This window comes from Salvia miltiorrhiza, unplaced genomic scaffold, assembly GCF_028751815.1.
Source record: "Salvia miltiorrhiza cultivar Shanhuang (shh) unplaced genomic scaffold, IMPLAD_Smil_shh original_scaffold_217, whole genome shotgun sequence".
NCBI classification, from domain to species: domain Eukaryota; kingdom Viridiplantae; phylum Streptophyta; class Magnoliopsida; order Lamiales; family Lamiaceae; genus Salvia; species Salvia miltiorrhiza.
Window position 1 is genome coordinate 171,046 of NW_026651503.1, and position 21,962 is coordinate 193,007.

At 34.7% G+C, this 21,962-nt stretch overlaps 1 protein-coding gene across 6 annotated transcripts; it reads left to right on the top strand.

Annotated features, from left to right (window-relative positions):
• Positions 1-910: 910 nt before the first annotated feature.
• LOC131003489 (benzyl alcohol O-benzoyltransferase-like) lies at positions 911-3,348 on the top strand. 6 transcript variants are annotated; one of them, XM_057929980.1, is made up of 4 exons: positions 911-1,086; positions 1,180-1,714; positions 2,254-2,722; positions 2,795-3,348. In XM_057929980.1, the coding sequence occupies exons 2-4, from the start codon at positions 1,274-1,276 to the stop codon at positions 3,154-3,156; spliced, it is 1,272 nt and encodes a 423-aa protein (XP_057785963.1). In that variant the 5' UTR covers positions 911-1,086; positions 1,180-1,273; the 3' UTR covers positions 3,157-3,348. The 6 variants fall into 6 exon arrangements, with proteins under 6 accessions (XP_057785963.1, XP_057785960.1, XP_057785958.1 ...); XM_057929979.1 differs by having other exon boundaries at positions 936-1,086; positions 1,183-1,714; XM_057929978.1 differs by having other exon boundaries at positions 1,009-1,090; positions 1,183-1,714.
• The last annotated feature ends 18,614 nt before the right edge of the window (positions 3,349-21,962 follow it).

Sequence of the window (21,962 nt, forward strand, 5' to 3'; positions counted from 1 at the left end):
ATTCTCTGCATACAACATATTTTTACAATTTTCAATTTAAAAAAAAAACATCTCTTTACAATTTTCGTGCAATAAAAATACACAATAGATTAAATTATTTAAAATTTAATTAAATATTTTTTTAAAAAATCTTTAATTTGACATATAATATGTAAAACAAAATGAATTTTTAATGAATAGATTAAATTATTTAAAATTTAATTAATTAATCATATCTTACTTTTTCCTTTTCCTTGAAACGTACGTTGCAACATTGAGCTATATAATTTTAAAATAATAAATTTAATAATAGAAAAATAATAATATAACATGTAGATTATAATTACTCCCTCTCTCCTACTCCAATAGACTCATTTTCCTTTTTGGATAAAAAAATTGTACTTAATTGGTGTGGATCACTCCACTTTTCTACTAAAAAGTAAATTTTTTTAATTTACGTGCCTAAAAGAAGTGAGCCTATTTGAGTGAAACGGAGGAAATATTATTTAATTTTCTTAAAAAAGAGGAGGAAATGAAAAGAACTTACAATGCACTTGATTTTTATCATTTAGGCTCCATCAAAATTTAAAGAACTTTCAATGCACTTGATTTTTATCATTTTAGGCTCAATCAAAATTTCGCTTCACCTATCTTCCTCTTTTCATGAATTTAAGATTTAATTGGTGAATTTCAATTTTAATGTATTATTAGGAGTGATAAATGTATTTCCTTACATCAATTTAAAATTTTAATTGATGAATCTCAATTATATTGTATTATTAGAGTTGATAAATTCATCGTTAGAGTATATAATTTCTCAAAATTTTAATTTTTGGAATAAAATTAAATAGTATGTATAATTATATTCTTATAATAAATTTTATTTTAAAAAATTTATTAAAGTAATAAGATAAGATAGTTCGTACAAATTGTGAAACACTAATCTCTAAACCATTACTGTAATTTTTTTTTTTTTGTAAATTTGATGGGTTTATGTGGCGGCCGACCATCATTCAATTTTGTTGCCGATAAACTCGATCTTAAAGACTTATTCATCACTTTTCCTCATATTCACGACTTCGCCGGCGGCTGTCGCCTGGCCACTCTGTAAGTTCCGTACCGTTCCTTTTCGCAATTCACCTATCAAAGTTTAATTTTAGGTAGTATTAATTAGGAACTTTCATTTTGATGGTTATGAAGCAGGCGGAGATTTTGGTTTGTGGAACGATTTTGAAGGCAAAAAGGTTTTGATCATTTTTTGAATCTATAGATGCACACATCTAATTAGTTAAAAATGGCGTTAATCAACGCTGCAACCTTCAAAGTAATTAGGAAAAACCCTGAGCTAATCCGGCCGGCAAAGCCCACGCCTCATGAATTGAGAATCCTCTCCGACATCGACGATCAAGACGGCCTCCGTTTTCAGATGCCGCTGGTAGAAATATACCGGCATAACCCCTCCATGGAAGGGAGAGACCCTGTCAGGGTTATTCGCGACGCTGTAGCTGAGGCATTGGTCTTCTACTACCCTTTTGCCGGGCGGCTGAGGGAATACGCCACCAGGAAACTGGTGGTGGAGTGCACCGGCGAGGGGGTGGTGTTCGTTGAGGCCGACGCCGACGCCACTCTGCAACAGCTTGGCACACTTCTACCGCCGATCCAAAACCTGCACGAGCTGCTCTACGATGTCCCTGCCGCTGCTGGAGTCATCGATTGCCCTTTGATGCTTATTCAGGTATTTTCTAGCTCATATTGTGTTTCTTTTCTAGGATTATATATAATGTTTAGTTTTACGTCAATTACCTTATGAAGTCTTTCATGTGCTCACAGTTGATGGATTAAACTGATTGTGATGAACAAGATGGTTGTTGAGTAAATGAAAACCTGATTCATTCTTTCTCATATATTGATTATAGGTTATTAAGGTCAAATTTGACAGCAAAGTCAAGAAGCCCAATTTTGAATTGAATAGCATAATTTGTGTTTGATGTTTAATTGCAACGAGTGAAACGTGATATGAGAGAACGGTTAAATTATTACCAAAATCATTCTTATAAAGTATTTGAATTCTTAAAAGCAACGAGTGAAACATGATTTTTGAACAACCAAAAAAGGCCTCTGCAAGTTGCAGATGCCAATCCGGTCCATGAATACATTTTACGGAGAAGGGAAAGCACTGAGTGATTTATGTAATCTTCAATGTTTAGATATGCATTGGAATGGTGCCACATTGTTCATATCTGTCTATTTTTTTCACACATTCCGCCTCTTCAGGTTACGCGCCTACTATGTGGTGGATTCGTCTTTGCCTTGCGCTTCAATCACGCCATGTGCGATGCTGCAGGGATTCTCCAATTCTTCACAGCAGTTGGCGAACTTGCCCGTGGTGCTGAATACCCTTCTGTTCTACCAGTTTGGCAGAGACACATTCTCTGTGCTCGTTACCCACCACGCGTGACATTGAGACACCCCGAGCACGATATCGTGATTGACACTAAGCGAACCATCATCCCACATGATCGCATGATGCGACACTTGTTCTTCGGTCCCACTGAGATCTCCACCCTCCGCCACACCTTACCTCCACACCTCCACAGTTGCTCGAGGTTTCAACTGGTGACAGCCTGCATGTGGCGCTGCCGAACAATTGCTACCTCTCCTCACCCTAGCGAAGAGGTTAGATTGCTGTGTGTTGTGAATGTTCGTAAGCGATTGAATCCACCTCTCCCAGATGGGTACTATGGTAATGCTATTGTTTACCCTGCAGCAGTCACCACTGCTGACAAGTTATTGAAAAACCCATTCCATTATGCAGTAGAGCTCGTGAAAAGGGCGATTGACAAAGCAACAGAGGAGTATGTGAAATCAGTTGTGGATTTGTTGGTGATGAGAGGGCGGCCGAATCTGTCGGGGGTGCAAACATATTTAGTGTCTTACGCCAAGGGTTTCGAAGAAGTGGATGTTGGTTGGGGGAAGCCCGCGTATGGCGGGGTGGCAAGAGGCGGCTTTGATTCGTTCCCGCGAGCCGTGACTTATTTTTTACCCTTTAAGAATAGCAAGGGTGAGGAGGGGATAGTGGCCCCCATATGCTTACCGCCAAAAGCCATGGATGCACTCGTTGAGGAGCTTCAGAAGATGTTGTTTTGTCGAAGAAGCTCAATTGTTTCAGCGCTGTAACAGTCGCAAGTCGCAACACCTATGAGGTGGTGATGTATGGCGAGTTTCGATTATACTTTTACTTGGCATGTTAGTCATGGTACCACCAACCCCGTGTAATTATCTAAGAACTGATTTCATAATTCATAACAACTTCCAAAACTCATTATGTAAATACAAATATACAATCATATAATTCGGCTTCGTTTGACATGATGTTGCTTTGTTGGAAGTTATTTCTTTATTACGGATAAATATCAGTTTTTAGTCCATAGTTATATCTCACTCTAAATATATAATTATAAAATAATATCCATCGTTTCACTTTTTTTGTGCGTAAAAATTATTCGGCTACCGATATTTGACGTGTTCTGGCCAAGCGCCAACATGGCAGACATACAGAATTAAAAAAAGAAAAAAAATGAACGAAAATTCACATTGCCAAAAACCCATATCTGGAATTAAAATTAAAAACGTTTCTTCATTCTAATCTTATTCTAATTCCTCCCTCCCCTGCCACCTCATTCGCCGCCCCCTTCCCACCCATCGTCATCTCCTCCGCCGATTCCTCTCTCCCCCGCCATCTCCTTCGCCGGCCCCTGCCCACCTACCGCCATCTCCTCCACCGCTGACCGCATTTACAATCATCTAAGTTTGGTTTCGAAAACCATCTTTGAATCTTAAAACAAGGCTGAATTTCCTAAATTCTTGATTGTAACTAATTTTGGTTTCGAATTTGGTTTTCGAAAGGGTCCATCTTATCTTGGTTCCCACGATATATTAGCGGTCAGTACACTTTTTATTATGAAAATGTGTATAAAGCATGCATTGATGGTAGTAGTTAAAAATGTGAAATCCTAAAAATTGAAATTGGAGCATAGGAGTTAGGATATATATATATATATATGTAAAGGCCACTCCATTGCATCTATATAATACTATATAATAACGAAATCGGGTTGCTGCAAATAGTAATCTCAATTTTTTGTTCTTTTAATTATTCCATTTATGAAAATCTATAATTATAACTTAAATAAATGTTTCTAACCAATTGTTTTATTATATATAGAGTCAATTATTTTTCTTATATATTTAACCGTTACATTAATCAATCAATGTGCATTTATATGAGATACATTAAAATTTTGAAAGTCTATATAAATTATAGACATATAAATTAGTTTAAAATTATAAACTAATTCTAAAAGAATATTTTTATGGTCACATAACTATGAACTTTCTACAAATGTGTTATTTCCATCAATGCTTCAGTTTTCTTTTGTCAATTCTTTTAGCCATGAATCGCTTATGTTGGATGTTCTGTTCCTCATTTACCATTCACCTTAAGTCTTTATCTCCATCTACCCGTCTCATCCACTCTCAATTCAATTAATTCATTTTTTCACAAAATAAAAGAATACATAATCACTTATCTACGCAAACGGCCGGGTGAGTAAACTTATTGTAATATTTATCTTATTAGACTTGGGGGTATTGATGTGTATATTTTAGTTGTTCATATTTTTAGATTATTTTGTGCTTTAATTAAATTTAATATACATAATTAGGTATTTATTGATGCAGGAATTGAAGAGTTCTATGTCGATGGAGGAGAATAGAAGAATACAAAAATAAAAATAATAAAAAAATGAGGAATTTTGTTGCTGAAATAGAAATTTTATTAAAAAGAAAAGAGAAAAAGGACCTGAAAACCCCTGAGAGCACAGACGCTAGCAAAGGGCCGGGTCACAAAGGAACCGTCTAAAAGCAAAACAAAAAATTGTGGAAAACGCCCGCAAAGGGACCAAGGAAAGACAAAAAAGAAAACGAAAACTAAAAGTTGTTCGGCCTGTGCAAATTGGAAAAGATCCCAAATGATGAAGAACTAAAAGTTGTTCAGCCTGTGCGAAAAGATAATCATTATATTAGTGAAAGAATAATTATTATATCATGAGAATTAGTCCAAAAAGAGATGAACTAATGTTGGCTATGATTTTGATTAATTTTATTTCTTGTAAATCAATAAATGATTTTAATATATTTTTATATATGAAGGGTATATTAAGTAAAGAGAACACTTTTGAAATAGTCATTTTGAAGAAGGAAATACAATATTTGGCTACTAATTAAAAAAACACAAAATCTAGTCATTTATTATGTGTAAAGACTGTTTTGCCCTTAATTAGGGCGGATCGAATTCGGATTTGCGCGCGGATTAGGCATAGTGCCATATGTGCCAACCAAAAAAAAATCTAAAATATATGACACTAATGACATTAATATGGCCATAAATACCATTCGTGCAACACTACATAAGAGAGTATATGACACTAATGACACTAATATGGTCATGAGTACTATTCGTGCAACATACTGAATGGAGAATCTAAACCCTAAATGGATAATGTAAATCCTAAATGGGGAATCTAAACCCTAAATGATAATCTAAACCCTAAATTAATAATCTAAATCCTACGGAAAAGTGTTCAAAAGAGTTATATAACTGTACCCATCTAAATAATATTAGCACACAAGTATATGGTACTAATGACACTAATATGGCCATAAGTACCTTCCGTATGACACTAATGACACTAATATGACCATAAGTACCATTCGTGCAACACTGAGTATATGGCACTAATAGTGCCATGTGTGCCTAATCCGCACGCAAACTCGAATCTGGTCCGCCCTAATTAAGGGCAAAACAACCCTAAAACGTAAAAAATGGCCAGATTTTGTGTTTTTTCAATTAGTGGCCAAATATTGTGTTTTCTTCTTCAAAATGGTCATCTGGGTATATTGTTTCTTTATTGAATGTGGCGGCTAGGTATATGTTGGGGGGAAGGGATTATCATCTTTGGCAATTCACTTTTAGCTGCAGGAGATTGGCGACTGGATTCTGGGACGGGCAGTAGCGCATTGGCAGCAGCATTAGACGTTTTCTTTCTTGTTTTTTTTCTTCCTAATTTAGACTTATTTTGAGTTTTCAAGATTTGTTCCTCAGTTTTCGGTAACAATTTTATTTATTTCATCATTCGATTATTACTTATATATGTTTTCTTCGTTCGATTTTATTGTATGAAATACGATAGTATGAGTAGCTAATTTTCTTGATTCTGTGAGAATAATGAACTACTAATTCAAAATCTGTGAGACCTAATTATTTGTTAATTGATTTAATTGAATTTTGATTTGTTCCCTGAGCAGAGTGTTTTAATCTGGTTAATGAGCCCGATCACCTTAGGTTAATTCAGATTAGTGTCAATTAGTTCCCTCAATCCGTAATTGTTGGAATCGAGCTAATTAGTGACGAAGTTATCGTACCGGTAGTAGGGAATAAATTGGTAGACGAATTATTACTTGCGTTTCTTGGGTAATTTGTCTAAATCATGTTCATTCATCTTAATGCTATTGAAACATTAAATCTATGTCTGACGTCTACAGCTAGGTTGTGTTTTGATAAGGGAAATAGTTAGGTCTGGTGTCTACAGGTAACTATCGATAAAGTAAGTGAAATTGGAGTACGTCCTTTATATTCACGGTATCATATAACTGATTGGTTCATGAGAATTAAATTATCTTTACGTCTATGATCAGAGCAGTGATTAGTGTGGATTTATTTGAACCGAGTCCGTTTTATTCTTGATTTATCTCTACTTGTTTTTCTTAGTTTTTAATCAATCTCTCCAATTTAAGGCGTGGTGGCTACACCAACAAAATTCTTTAGGAAATTGAGTGCATTTACCCGTTCTCTATTGTTCGGCCATGCTAATTGCTATACTAACTTAATTCTTGGTAGGATTACGGGAATTATTTGGTGATATACGACGTCTACCAAATTTCCGCACAGGCCGAACAACTTTTAGTTCTTCATCATTTGGGAGTTGGAACCTTTCCAATTTGGAACAAAATCCCTCATTTTTTGTATTCTTCTATTCTCTTCCATCGGCATCGAACTCTTCAATTTCTGCATAAAAAATCACCTAATTGTGTATATTAAATTCAATTAAAGTACAAAACAATTCAAGAATATGAACAACTAAAATATACACATCAAACATCCTCACACTTGAATCATGCTTGCCCTCAAGTATGAAGTGAAAGCTAAACTCAATTCTCAATCATTGTTGTTCACACATCTTAATCCTCTCAAGACACGACACAAGAGACCCCACAAAAAGAAGGAAAATAAAAAGAAGACGACACAACAAACACGACATACAAAACAACCAAGTAAAACCAAATAATTTCTTTGCCAAAGTAGAATCAAGCAACTCACAAGGCAACTCTCAACTATCGAATATCAATTTGAAATCATCAAAAAATGGATCATTATCATCAACTTGGTCAAAATCGGGCACAATCAGATATATCTCACGGTTTTCGCTCATTCACTCCCTACACTAATTCCGGACAGCCACACATAGACATGTTTCACGCAGTCACAATATATAATGGTCACTTTGTAGCTCAAGAAGATTTGTTCTCATTTGACGTGGTGGGGGTAATGACCATTAATAAATTTGGAAGAATCTAAACGGAGTACCTAGGCTTCAAAAATAAGAACAAAGTATCATGCATGTTCAAACCAAATCATCATCCATAAACAATAAGCATCTCAGGAAAATCAACTGACTCATCATTGAGCGAACAAAAGAACATCATATATCAGCCTGTATGCTCAACTCAACTTAGGTGCAACCGTTCCCAAGTTTGATGAATTCACATCTGAATTGCTAGTGTTAGTTGTGAATTCGAGTTTTAAAGCTCGAAGTCACAACTAGAAATAATGCTAATTTGAACCTTGAATTATAAAACCCCCCCTCAAATGTTACTTTAACTTGACCAACATCATCCATTATAATAATAAGAATAAAAAAATAATACTACCTATCATTCACTAAATGTACTGTAATTTTCTAATAGTTACCAATTTTTCTTACACTTTTTTTTTACATATAATTGTACTTGTGTAAGAAAAATGTATGACTTTTCACAAAAAATAATGACAATCATCAACATCAAAGAACTTATTAGGAAGATCACTACAATTTGGATATATGATTCATTTTCCTTATAATAAAGGACGTTTTTAATTACAATTTAACAATGTGGATATTTTACCCATTGACAATTAAAAAAAAGGCTCATGACACTCCATTTTCTTTCAATTTGAAAACCTCCAATGTACCGACACGCACGCTCTCTTTTCTTTCACCCCCTATAGGCACCACCATTTCACCACTTTCAACACTAAACAGCTCTTGATTTATACTCTCTCTGCCCCATTATTTTTGGACACAAAGATTAAAAAATGTGTAATTCGTAGATAAAGTGGATTGGTGGAATTATTTAAATATTAGGTATAGAAAGAGAATATGTTGCCAAAAAATGAGTGAGATATTTGTAATGAGACATCCCATTATAAAAAATGGGACATTTGTAACGGAATGGAGGGAATATCCCATTTACTACGCATTGGGTTCCTGCTTTTTCACCACTCAAATTTCTCTTTTCCTTTTGTTGAAAACTCAGCCGTTGCGAAAGCCAAGTCAATACAATCCCATCAGAAACATGGAAAACGCGGGCTATGAGGTTGTTTTGAATAATTTTAATATCAAATTTTTAATTAGGTTGTAACTGGCCAAATAATAAATAAAGGTAAAGATAACAAAAAAGTTAATAGTTGGTGGTCGTCGTTTAACACCAAATAATTCTTCAATCTTGTCAAGAATCAAATGAGTATAGCAATAAGTAGGATCCAACAATACACTCAATTCCCTAAAGATTGAGTTTGGTGTAGCCATCATGCCTTAAATTTGAGAGATCAATTATAAACTAAGAAAATATAAATGAACTAAATAATAAACAAGATATAAATTAAAAATAAAACGAACCCCTTGACTAAATCCACAGTAGTCACTGCTCTGATCATTGACGTAAAGATAAATTAATTCTCATGGACTAATTAGTTACCGTGAATGCAACAGACGTACTTCAATTCATACTTACTTTATCGAGAGTTAGCTAGAGACTCTTAAATTAACTATTTTCTTTATCAAAACATAACCTAGTTGGAAACGTCAAACCTAGATTTAATGTTCTGATAACATTATTTGACAAATTATCTAAGAAATGCAAGTAATACTTCGCCTACCAATTTATTCTCAACTACTGATATGATAGCTTCACCACTAATTAACCTGATTCCAATATATAATTACAGATTGAGGAAACTAATTGACACTAATCTGAACTAACCTAAGGTGATCGGGCTCAAAATAATCAAATTAAAACTCTACTCAGAAAATAAATCAAAATTCAATTAAATTAATTAATAAATAATTAGGTCTCACAGACTTTAAACTAATGCTTCATTATTCTCACATAATCATGAAAAATTAACTGCTTATGTTATTGAAATAAAACACAATCAATTTTTTTTAAATAAATATTAATCTAATAAACTGAAATAAATAAAATTGTTACCAACAACACTGGTCCAAATCTTGAAATTTCGGGATAGCCTAAACTACGAAAACAAAATAAAACCAAGAATCGTGTCGCCGCCATTAACCTACTGCTCATCCCTAATCTCAAAACTTCCTCCTACTCCAACCCAATAATGTTGTCTCATATGAAGTCATAGGCAAAAATTAAAATAGCCAATTTGATTAAGTAAAAGTTGATAGTGATCATAAAAATAAAAATATATTAATTAGGTACATTTTTACAAATATACCCTTTTATTATTTGAATTTAAACAATATTAAATTTTGAAATTTTGAATTTCATTTTACTAAAATTTGAATAAAAGAAAAAAAAATCAAATCTACCCCCTCACGGTCTCACCCCTTTTCAACTTCGTCCCCTCCATCAAATTGCTGATTCCTCTTCAAAAATTCCGGCGAACAACAACAGTCATAGGCCGCAGCCTTCAACCCCCCTATGTCGTGTCGTTCCCTATCGTCTACCTCTCGACGACGACAACATCATCTCTCTCTTTTCTCAAATCTTGATCCATTTTTCCTTCTTTAATTCCTCGCAATTTTCGGCGAACATTGTCGCTGTGACAGCAACACCGTCGCCACCTGCTTTCTTTCTCTTCCGCATAATAGTAGCGGGTGGAGTCACCACCATCGGCCTGTTTTCCCCTCGTCCCCGCCGAGCAACTGCAACAAAGCCACCATCGCCGTCGTTTGTTGCTGCTCAACATCTCCCCCTTCTCGGTTTGTTAGGTCCGGAGGGTCTCGAATAGGTGTAGGGGGGAATACACCTATGGGCTATTTTCGATCTTTACAAGAGATCAAAACGAAACTTCAAACACAAACTCAGACACCTGTTTACTGAAAAGGAGTTTTGACCAAAATAGGGTTAACGACTGATACTGAATACTCTTCAGTAAGGAGTTATCAGTTAAGTCAAAAGAGCTTAACTGATGCACGTAAGGCTTCAGTCGAGTTTGATAAACAGAGATGTTATAAATCTTACTGACTATCAGAAGATAGATCAGTCAGACTGATAACACACGCAACGGAAAACTTTTATTTCGCAATAGCCTGTGAGTTGAGCACGTTGTTAGTCTTAAGTTTCTCTTTGCAATTAATCAGTTTTCAGTTTACGAAAGGAATAGCACAAGTAAGAAAGTAAAAATTGAAAGCTGTAAATAACACAAAGATTTTACGTGGTCTGGAAAATACTTCCTACATCCACGGTCGGTTGATCAGACCAACAACTTCACTCGGCAAGTGCTTACTGGTGCACTGCAAACCTGAACAAGTGCTTACGGGTGCACACAGCCGAAACAACTGAAGATCCAATCTCCAGTACCAACACACCTTGTTGGATTTCTCACTCCTAGCACGCACTGGGCACTAGGATCTCACGAAGACAGAACGCCTTTATCAACTCCTTTACAACACAAACACTCGATTCAGTCGGTTGAAGGGAAGTTTGAAACTTGCCAACTAAACTTCAAAGAACAAGTTCTTTGCAGTTAGTTTGACCTAGGCTTTGGATAAACGAGGTTTGCCTAAGGTCTAAGAAAATTTATGTAATCAGCAGTGACTGATTTTTGGCTTTGGGATTCACTTCTTCGATTCAAACTTTGGAGAGTCTGGGCTTTAGCTGAGAAACAATTTTGGCAGAGTTTTAGCTTATGTCGTTGAATCGGTGAAGATTGAAGTGATCCTCGAGCGCTATTTATAGGGGAAGTCTTGAATAGATCCGTTGGCGGAGAAGGTCTTCAAGATTTCTTCCGTTAGAGAGTAATTTGAACTTGGGCCGAGGCTTCAATCTTCGAGGTTCCTTGTTTGGTGAAAACGGCTATCTTGAAGAGCAGGAGATGCGACATCTCTGAAAAGGTAATCACCAAAGCGGAATGACCTCTGCAGAGAAAAGACGATCCTGAGATCTCTGCATTTAATGCGGCTGTACTTCTGGAGTGCGTGGCTTCCTTTGAACGTTTGAGGTTCAGTCCGATGAAGAATTTTTTATTAAATGAGATTTTATTAAAAGAAAGAAAGAAAAAACGCACCTAAAAAACCCTTGAGAGCACAAAGAAGCAAACTAAGGGCCGAGCCTCATTAAAACCCCTTTAAGACAAACCCGAGAGGGAAAATTCTTAAAAGGGAAAAAGAGTACTCGTCTAGACAACTGTGTGGAAGCGGAAATGAGACAACTTAAGAGACTCCGGCCTAACCATCGTCCCTAAGTTGCTCGGCTTCCAAACACAGTAACACCGAACCAAAAGAACAAAGAGGACCAACAAGAAACAAAAAACAAAAAACAAGAAACCGCTAACAAAGCAAAAAAAAACGATTGAATAAAAAGACGGAGATAGAACTCCAAGAATCAGTGCGTCGACGACAAAAGCTGCTGATTCCCAAAGGAAGCTCACTGCGAGAAAGCCCAAAAATCCAAACGCAGAAATCCAAAGAGGTCCGACCAGCGACACCCCAGCGCCGAGCGCACCCGGACACTGAAAGAGCACCGCCGACACCCCATCCCAACACGACACCATTCTCAAACGAATTGCTCACCCACCAACTGTGGTACATCACCCAACCCCCGCTTCGAACAGCTCGCCGCCAGCAAGCAAAAGCCCAAGAAGTGTCGACCGAAACTAAACTCCCCCAGAGATGGCTATACCACGCCTTCTGCAGCCCCACAAGAAGAACGCCCAGCAGATGTTTGTAAAAAGTCCCAATCCAGTAATGCCCATTGGCGTGTAGCTGCCTGCTTAACATAAAAAATCTTTGAAGAAACCAATGAACTGGAGATAAAATTCCAAGAATCAGCACGTCAATGATTGGAGCAACTGATTCACAAGTAAACTCAACGCGAGACTCCCTCGGGAGCCAAACGCGGAGATCCAACGGGATCCGACCGACGACGCCCCAACTCCAAGTGCACCCGGACACTAAAAGAGCATCGCCGACACCCCAACCCAACATTACACCCGAACTGCTCACCCACCAACAGCAGCGCTTCAACCATCTCCTGTTGCGCCAGTTCATCTGCTGCTCGCCCAGCAGGTGTTTGTGAAAAATCCTGAACCAAAACAGAAAACTTTGAAAAAACCAAACTAGCGGAGATAAAACTCCAAAAATCAGTCCGATGAAGAATGTTTAACTGATACTTGACTTTAGTATCAGTCCGCAGATTCCACGTGGCACACATTAAGTAATCAGTCAAAACTGATGCTTCAGTCGGCAACTTCAGTCTTCAGTCTTCAGAACTGCAACTAAACTAGAAAAAGAACTCTAACACTTGAGTTCGAGCAGTTCTAGTCTATTACAAAAGAAACCTATTGATTTTGGTATCATCAAAATAAGGATTAAGATATTTCATTAAGTTCCCAACACGGTTAGTCCGTCAGAGACGAGAATCATTGCCACAGTCCGGCCAAACAGAAACAGCCACCAGCCGCTGCCCTCCTTCCACCTCCGGCAGACTACTAGGACAGGCTCGCGCCGCAACCGCAGCCATCACCACTTTCTTTCTAATTTATGTTTTGATATTTTTCTTTTTTATTTTTTTCTCACTTTTTTATTATTTATTTTTATTATATTTTTAAGGGTAATATAGTCTATTTACACAAAAATTGATTAAAATTAATATATTTTTAATTCTATAGGTACAGTTAACTTTTTGTTAAGCAAATTGGTTATTTAGAACTATTAGCCCAAATACAAAATACAATCAAATATCTATCCCAACTAAATTAAATATTAATTCGACGCTTACGATAATTAAATTTATTTTCTAGCGCAAAATATGTTTCTTCAATAATAATTAATTCTACATTTCAAGATCTTCTAAAATCGCACAGAACTCTCTTCTTTTTCGCTTCATTCCACCCAATTTTCTTGACATCATGCATCAAAAGTCACTTAATTATGTATATTAAATTCTATTTAAGCATAAAATAATCCTAAAATATGAATAACTTAAATACACTCATGACGGTCCTATTAAGTCCGTTAATGAAGATCGGATGAAATCAAAACCAATAGAATAAGAACTTATTCAAACATAAAAACTGTATAGGAATCTAATGAAACAAAACATAAAAATACATAGATCTAGCTACGAATGTGTTTCGCCAATCTATTATATAATAGGATTAAGCCTTAGCCTATGTGGCATATCTAAAATCTCACCATTTCAAAATTTTCCATATATAATCTTCATCATTTATTAATTAATTAACTATTACATTCTATATAAAGATTCATTAATCATAATAAATATAACTAATAATAAATGTATATATATATATAATAATATTAACATTACATATAATCTAAATTAATAAATTTTATTATTTATTTTTTCTAGATAAAAATTAAATTTATATGTCTGATAAGAAAAAAATTATAATCTATATACGATAAATTATTTTAATTGAATGTTAGTGATTAGATGTATATTTGTTATTAAATTTATATTTCTCAATAGCGTACATATTATATGTATATGTTGCAATATATTATATTGTGTGTGTGTGTGTGTGTATATATATATAATATTTATATTCTTAATAATTTTTAATAAAATTAATTTTAAATTAAGTTTGAATTGAGACATGTACATATATGTAAATTATAAACGGGTCCGGTCATTGATTTACATGTTTGCATAATAAGGCATGCACAAATTCTATAAACTGATTAATTTAAAACAAAATCTTATTTTATGTCTATCAAAATAATTAAAATTTTATTTTTATTTTTTATAAAATAAATCCATACATTTTATTTATATAGGGAAGAAAAATATATTTTTCATTTCTGCAAACTTTATTTGTTTCTGTTCGTCCATTACTATAATAATAATAATAATAATAATAATAATAAATTCTATAATACGATTAGACCTTAGCCTACGTGGCAGGCCTCAAATTCTTTCTTTTCAATCTCAATCTCCAACGTGGCATTTAAGAATCCAATCTATATATTCTCATTCTCACTTTTAAAACAAAAGTCACGCCTCTCTCTTCCTCACGCCTGCCTCTTCCTCACCCCATCGCCATCGTCCCTGAATCCGGTCGGCGTCGTCTCCCCCTTCACTGTCTCTCTCTTCTCTCAATCATTTCCTCTCTCTAAAGTCGATAATTCCTTAGTTAAATTCTATAATTGCATACCTAGATTTTTAGCTATAAATTCTTTAGTTAATAATGATTTACGCTTCATCGTGTTTTTTCAGCCAACACAAGGTACTTTTGTTCTTTTTTTGTTGTGTTTAGGGAGCAAAGCAAACCTTTTGCTGTGTAATTTTAGTGCTTCGTATTTGAATAAAATTTGTTTCTGACTTGTGAAAGATATGTTATAAGCCTTTCGACGGAATATGTAAATTACAGTTGATTGGGTCCATATAATACCATTTTGAGTTGCTAGAGTAAAGCTTAAAGAGCAGAGTTGCCATAGCAGAGCTTCCAGAGCAGAGCTGCCAGAGCCAGAGCAGAGCTTCCAGAGTAGAGGGTCAGAGCCACGTTGCTAGAGCAGAGATGCCAGAGCAGAGCTAGCCAGAGCAGAGATGCCAGAGCCAGTGCTAACCAGAGTAGAGCTGACAGAGCCAGAGCTAACCAGAGCAGAGGGCCAGAGCCAAGTTGCCAGAGCAGAGATGTCAGAGCAGAGATTCCAGAGCTAAATCATTAAAGTCAGAGCCAGAGCCAAGTCGCCAGATCCAGAGTCAGAGCTAAGTCATTAGAGTCAGAGCCAGAGCCAAATCGCCAGATCCAGAGTCAGAGCTAAGCTATTGGAGCCAGAGCGCGGAGCTACACGCTAGAGACAATTCGCCAGAAGGCGGAGCTACTTAGCAGAGCGGAGCCAAAGAGTAGAGGTCTGCCCCAAGGAAGGAAATCCAGAGCGGGATGATGAGGACATAATCCAGCTCTGTAATTAGGGGACAACGACCTGACAAGTTATAATATAATAATAGCCTTAATTAGTTTAATGACGAGCATGCAGAATAGATGACCAGACGAATTTACTACTTTACCCCGACTGTAATGCCTATAAATACCTACGATGATGAAATAAAGCACACGCTCTCTCTTTTACTGCTTTAAGAACTCTTCTCTTTCCTTTCTCTCTAGAGTTTGAACTAATAAAATTATATATATAAATAAAATATCTAAATTGTTAGAGTTATGTTTGTTAGATAGTTGACAATTGGAGTCATGGTTGAATATAATTTCATATTTGATGATGCTCTCTCAAACTCTAGATGAGATGATGCTCAAAACTCCAGACGAGATGACGCTCTTTCAAGTTTTAGACGAGATGATTCTCTTTCAAGTTTCAAACAAGATGATGCTCAGAAGTTAGAGGTGATCTGTCAAGTTTGTGACGAGCTGATGCCCACAACTTGGTTGGTCTTAAAACTCCAAATGATACGATGTTCGATAAATCAGTTATGGTCTTTTAAATATCAGGCGAGATTATTTTCATAATTAGTTATGCTTTTAGAAGTTCGGAATTATATGATACCTATGTCAAATTTATATGTATTTCTACTCTTTTTTTTTCTTACGCGTCAACTTTTTATAAAATTTCATATGAAAACTAATGGGTATTTTTATGATCTCAACAAAATTAATAATTTAATTGCTAAAAGTTGTTGACATTAATATAATTTAAAATGTATTACTAATTTAATTTAATTTAATTTAATTAATTATATAAATAATTTACATAAAAAATTATTTTATATAATTATCATAAAAATAACATAAAATATATAAATTACAAGAAAATATGTACCCGTCGAATTTCGACGGGTAATACACTAGTAGACTATAATGTCAACTAGCTAGCTACTGGATGGTCCATACCATTGCCACAAAGTAGTATAGGGAAGGTCCATTGAAAATTAATGTCTGTTGAAAACATATATTAACAATATTTAAGTACTTCATCTGTGCACGATAAGTATGATGCGTATTTAAGGATAAATTTAAAGAAAATATCAAGAGAAAAATATCCACTAAAATTGATTTGTTAGGTAATTAATAAATAGTTGTGAGATAAATTTTCTTATAAACATTGTGTGGGAATAAGTGTGAAAATATAAGGGCACATGTCCTAAAATGGAAATGCCGTGTTTATTATAAACGGACAAAAATGACAAAAAAAACACACTTATCGTGGACGTATGAGGTATTCGAACTAAGTTCTTATTCAATCATTTCATCCTCTCTCTCTCTCTCTCTCTATATATATATATATATATATATATATATATATATATATATATATATATATATAGGAAGAGGTTCTAATAAAAACCTCTGTTAAAATGAGAACTAGGAACCTAATCTTGACCTTTTAAATATTAGATCTAGTGGTTAGGATTTAGTCAACAAAATAAACTGTGCATCTATTATATTTTACTGTGCAATTAAAAATTATGCAATTTATGCAATTGAAACCAACAATGCAAAATACTCAAGCAAATCGAAATTGTGCATCTATGCAATTGAAACTGTGCATTTATGCAATCGAAATTGTGCATATGTAGTTTAATCTCAGCCCTCTATTTTATTTAAATCAATGGTTTTAAATTGGTTCCTAGTTTTCATCTTAAGAGGGGTTTTTATATTAACCCTACCCTATATATATATATATATATATATATATATATATATATATATATATAAATGAGTTCTAGTGAGATTGTTATTTTTCGTGAGATTTGAGACTAATGAATAAGACAGTATGGAATAACGATATTAAAAAAATTAGTAGAATTTTCGATCCCTCCAGGATTCGAACCCAGGTAAAAAACTTTCCCCTCCAGATGAATATCAACCATATGATACATCCAATCAAGGTGCATTGACATGTAAATACTCGAACTTTTCTTATTTTTTGGTTTTGCACCCCAACTTTAAAATCTGCCTATAAATATCTATACTTTGAATTCTTTCTGATTTTACACCAGGCAAATTTTTACCCCCAAAACGTTGTTGATATGACAGCCTGATTGACAACCCAAACCATATAATTACATGTTCTATATCCCACATTAACAACAAAGTTATTTGCTTCATTATGTACTCCAAACTAATTCCTCTTAATCCGGCTGCGATGTCAGCAACGATTTTGGGGTAAAAATTCGTCGGGTGCAAAATCAGAATGAATTCAAAGTTAAGATATTTATGGGCAGATTTTAAAATTGGGGTGCAAAATCAGAAAATGAGAAAAGTTAGTATTTATAGGCCAAAGCCCCTTAAACCAACACCTACAAATAAATCTAAGATCTCACCATATATGAGGAATCACATTATAACATTATAACCATTTCACACACACACACACACACACACACACACACATATATATATATATATAGAGAGAGAGATGCTAAAATAAAAACAACTTTTAAAATAAATAATACTCCCTCCGTCCCTGAAATAAGTTCATCTTTTTCCTTTTTGGGACGTCCCTCAAATAAGTTCCTCTTTCTTTCTTTCCATTTTTGGACAACTACCCCACCACTAATAATACTTTACTTATTCTTACTTTTCATTTTTTCACCACTCCCAATACTAATTATAACACTTTTTCACCTTTTCACTACTCTCAATACTAATTATAACATATTTTTCTCCACTATCAATACACTTTACCATTTTTCCTTAAAACCCGTGCCGTCCACAAAGAGGAACTTATTTTGGGGACGGAGGGAGTATGAACAATTTCAGCTCTTAGATCATCAAGATCTACGATTGATTTATCACGTTGTTAGATGAATTTAAAGTACTGGACTCGAATCCAATGGAAACCAAAAAATTAATTTTTGAAATTCAGACATTTAAAATAGCGAATTCAAATGTATTCTACTTAGAATTCAGATGTATTCTACATACTCCCTCCGTCCCACTGTATCTGAGACTCTTTCTATTTTGGGCGTCCCACTGTAAGTGAGACTCTTTCCTTTTTGGGTAAAAGCTTTTCCCTTTAAACACTTTTTCACTTTTCCACCTACACACAAAATACACCTTTCTTAATTCCCGTGCCCAAAAAAAAGGTCTCACTTACAGTGGGACGGAGTAAAATACAGACATTTACACATAATTTTTCAAAGATAAAATCTTAATCGCTAGATTATGAATATATCAATGGTATAAATTTGTTCCTATTTTTTTACTCTAAGAGTGGTTTACTACCTAACCCCTTCCTATATATAGAATAGGTTTGAATTCACAGTGTAAATGTTTAAATTTTGAAAATTAAGAGATGTTTTTATAAGGGCTGAAAAATGTTCTTATTTTTTATTTTAAGATGTGTTTTTCATATAAGGGTGAGCTAGAATAAAAATATATTTTAAAATAAAAAATAGGAACCATTTTCACTCCTTAGATCATCAAAATTTATCGATGATTCATCACTTTATAAGATAAATTCATTGTTAGAGTTCGATTCTCATAGGTAAGGAAAATTTTAATTTTTAAAATTCAGACATTTACACAACACAAATTCATACATGTTTTACATGAGATTCATACATTTTAACTGATTCGTATTTTTTTAACTTTAAGAGACGATTTAGCCTATAGGGAGAGCTAGAATGAATACAACCCTTAGACTATAAAATAGGAATAATTCCCAACCATAGATCATAGTGAATAATGGTCTAGCTAGATTAGTTTAAAATACATATTCTTATTTTATTCCCAACCATAGATTATATATATATATATATATATATATATAGGAGAGTTTTCCCAACCATATATATATATATATATATATATATATATATATATTCTTATTTTATTCTTATTGTATATTTCACAACATTTGTCTTTGCATTTTTACATTTTTCACACTACAACAAATTCGCTCATAGTCTACAGTTTTAAATCATAGACTATGTTTGTTCCTCACTGTAGAGAAATTATAGTATATAAAATGAGAAATATTAAGAATGCAAGTACAACAATTGTAAAATGCAACAAAAGTTATTTTACTGTGCATTTACAAAATTCGGTGCACGGATCAAATTTTTCACGAGGATTGATGCCATCCGGAGCAGTCTCTGAGATTTGAAGCGTGATTATTCTAGATCATCAAGTCTTCAACCACCCAATTGGAACATGAAGGAGGATGTGGAATCATCTTTGACGAGGTCGTGGCGGCGTGAGTAGGGGTGTAAAATCGGGTACCCGCGGGACGAAAACTGCCGAAAACCCCACCCTCACCCGACCCTGATACCCGCTGCGGGTATGAGGGTACCCTCACATTCCCGCAATTTTTTTTTAATTGTAATTTTACGGTTTTTTGGTCCCGCTGGAGGGTATTTCGTCCCGCGAGAGGGTATTTTGTCCCGCATTTCACAAAAAATTGAAAATATCCTTTCTATTTTTTTTTTATTGTAATAAAATGTTTGGAGAGAAATTCAAGAAGAATCAACACACAAAATGATAGTTAGAGACAGAGAGATTAGATGAAACTAGGGCTTGGAATTTTTGGTTTAATTCCTATTTCCTAATATTGTTAAATAAAATTATTTAATTTTAATTTTTAAATATTTATTGCGGGTACCCTCTACCCGCAATTTTTGAGAATTTGATACCCTCACCCGACCCTCATCTTCAAATTTGCGGGTATCGGGTACCCGATACCCGCGCGGGTATCGGGACGGGTGAGGGTATACCCGATACCCGCAACCCGAATTTACAGCCCTAGGCGTGAGGGAATGCCGCCTCGTGCATCGTGGTCATGGGGGTGTGGGGAAGACGATCATGAACGCGTGGCTTTCGAGTTTTGAGCATCCGGAGTCTTTGATATTTTTGATTTGTGGATTTAATTTTTTTAATTTGTAGATTTGTTAATTCGAGAGGAAGCGATGGAGCACCTTTTTTTTGTTTGTTGTGTGTGTTGAGTTTAGCGTGAGATGAAGGAAAGTCGGTGGCGATGAAGGCAAGTCTGACAAGGTTAGCATCAAGGGATGAAAGGAAGTCAGCGGCGCTTTGTTGTTGAGTTTAGCGTGAGAGAGGAGAAGAGATGAAGAGGATTACTTAATGTGTTAATATATAAGAATACCCACTTTCATATAGCAAAAATAAATTTTACCCACTCAAATAAAAACTTAAAAAAAATACCCCCTTTTTGTGTTAAAGGACTAAATTATCCCTAAGATTAAAATTAAAAAAATACCCACTCTTAATCCCAATCACTTTCTCTCTCTCAAAAACGTCTCTCTCTACTCTCTACTCTCTTCCGGCGATCAGATCTCCGCCGCCGCCCTCGACTTCTCAGAGCAATCTCGGACGCGTAATAGATCGGCGCAGCAGATGACTCAGGTAGAATCTCGTGAAACTCGACGATAACGTGGTCGGAGCAGTGATTCCTTTCCCAATAATCTACGGCGGAGGAATCGATCCTCTATTCTGGCAGCCTCTGGTTTCAATTGGAGCATTCGATTTCCCAACTTACGAGCTTGAATTGACGCCATATTTAGGCATGTTGCTCGAAAAGGGGGGAAAATTTTCTCTCTAATTTCTACTTTACCTTCTCCTCTTTTTGGTTGGCTGACTGCTATCTTTCTACAAAGAATGTGTAGTATGTCTATGGCTATGTGATTGTCTGTGTGAGAGAAAAAAAGAGTAGGAGGGGAGCCTTCTATAATCTGGTACGACTGTACCATATGTTGTGTGATTAAATAAATCCATTTCAATATTTAATCAAGAATAATGTCATATAAAATTACTTTTAATTTACGAATCTTGACCTTTTTTTCGTAACAAAATTAATTTTGGATGATATGAAATAATCAGAAAATGTATCTTTTGATCATTTTCTTATAATGTTCTTGAATTCACAATTAGATTTATGAATTCACAATTGAATTATCGGCGTTGGTTGTGAATTCACAACTAGAAATAGTGTTGGTTGTGAATTTTAGTTTTATTGGTTGTGAATTCACAACTTGAAATAGTGTTAGTTGTGAATTCACGCGAATTCACAACCAACACTTGTTATTCACAACCAATACATGAATTCAGTTGTGAATTCGAGTTCAGTTGTGAATTCGAGTTTTAAAACTTGAATTCACAACCAATGAACTGTGGGTATTTGTAAAATTTTTATATGTAAGGGTAAAATGGTAAATGTGAGTATTTTTTTAATTTGTTATCTTAGTGGGTATTTTTTAATTTTACTATTCCAAAGTGGCTATTTTCAAAATCCACTCTTACTTAATTAACAATAATTTAAATTTAATTAAAATAATTTAAATGGCTGATATGTGTTTATGCCACACTTACGGATTGCAACACAAGGGAGTCAGTAACTTTTTCTGGAGTTAATATT

What these genes read in the sequence shown, in the direction of transcription:
- LOC131003489 (XM_057929977.1), top strand. Translation starts at nt 1,274, where the DNA reads ATGGCGTTAATCAACGCTGCAACCTTCAAAGTAATTAGGAAAAACCCT. An exon ending in GCCCTTTGATGCTTATTCAG is followed by an intron (nt 1,715 to 2,253) that starts GTATTTTCTAGC and finishes CCGCCTCTTCAG; the next exon opens with GTTACGCGCCTACTATGTGG.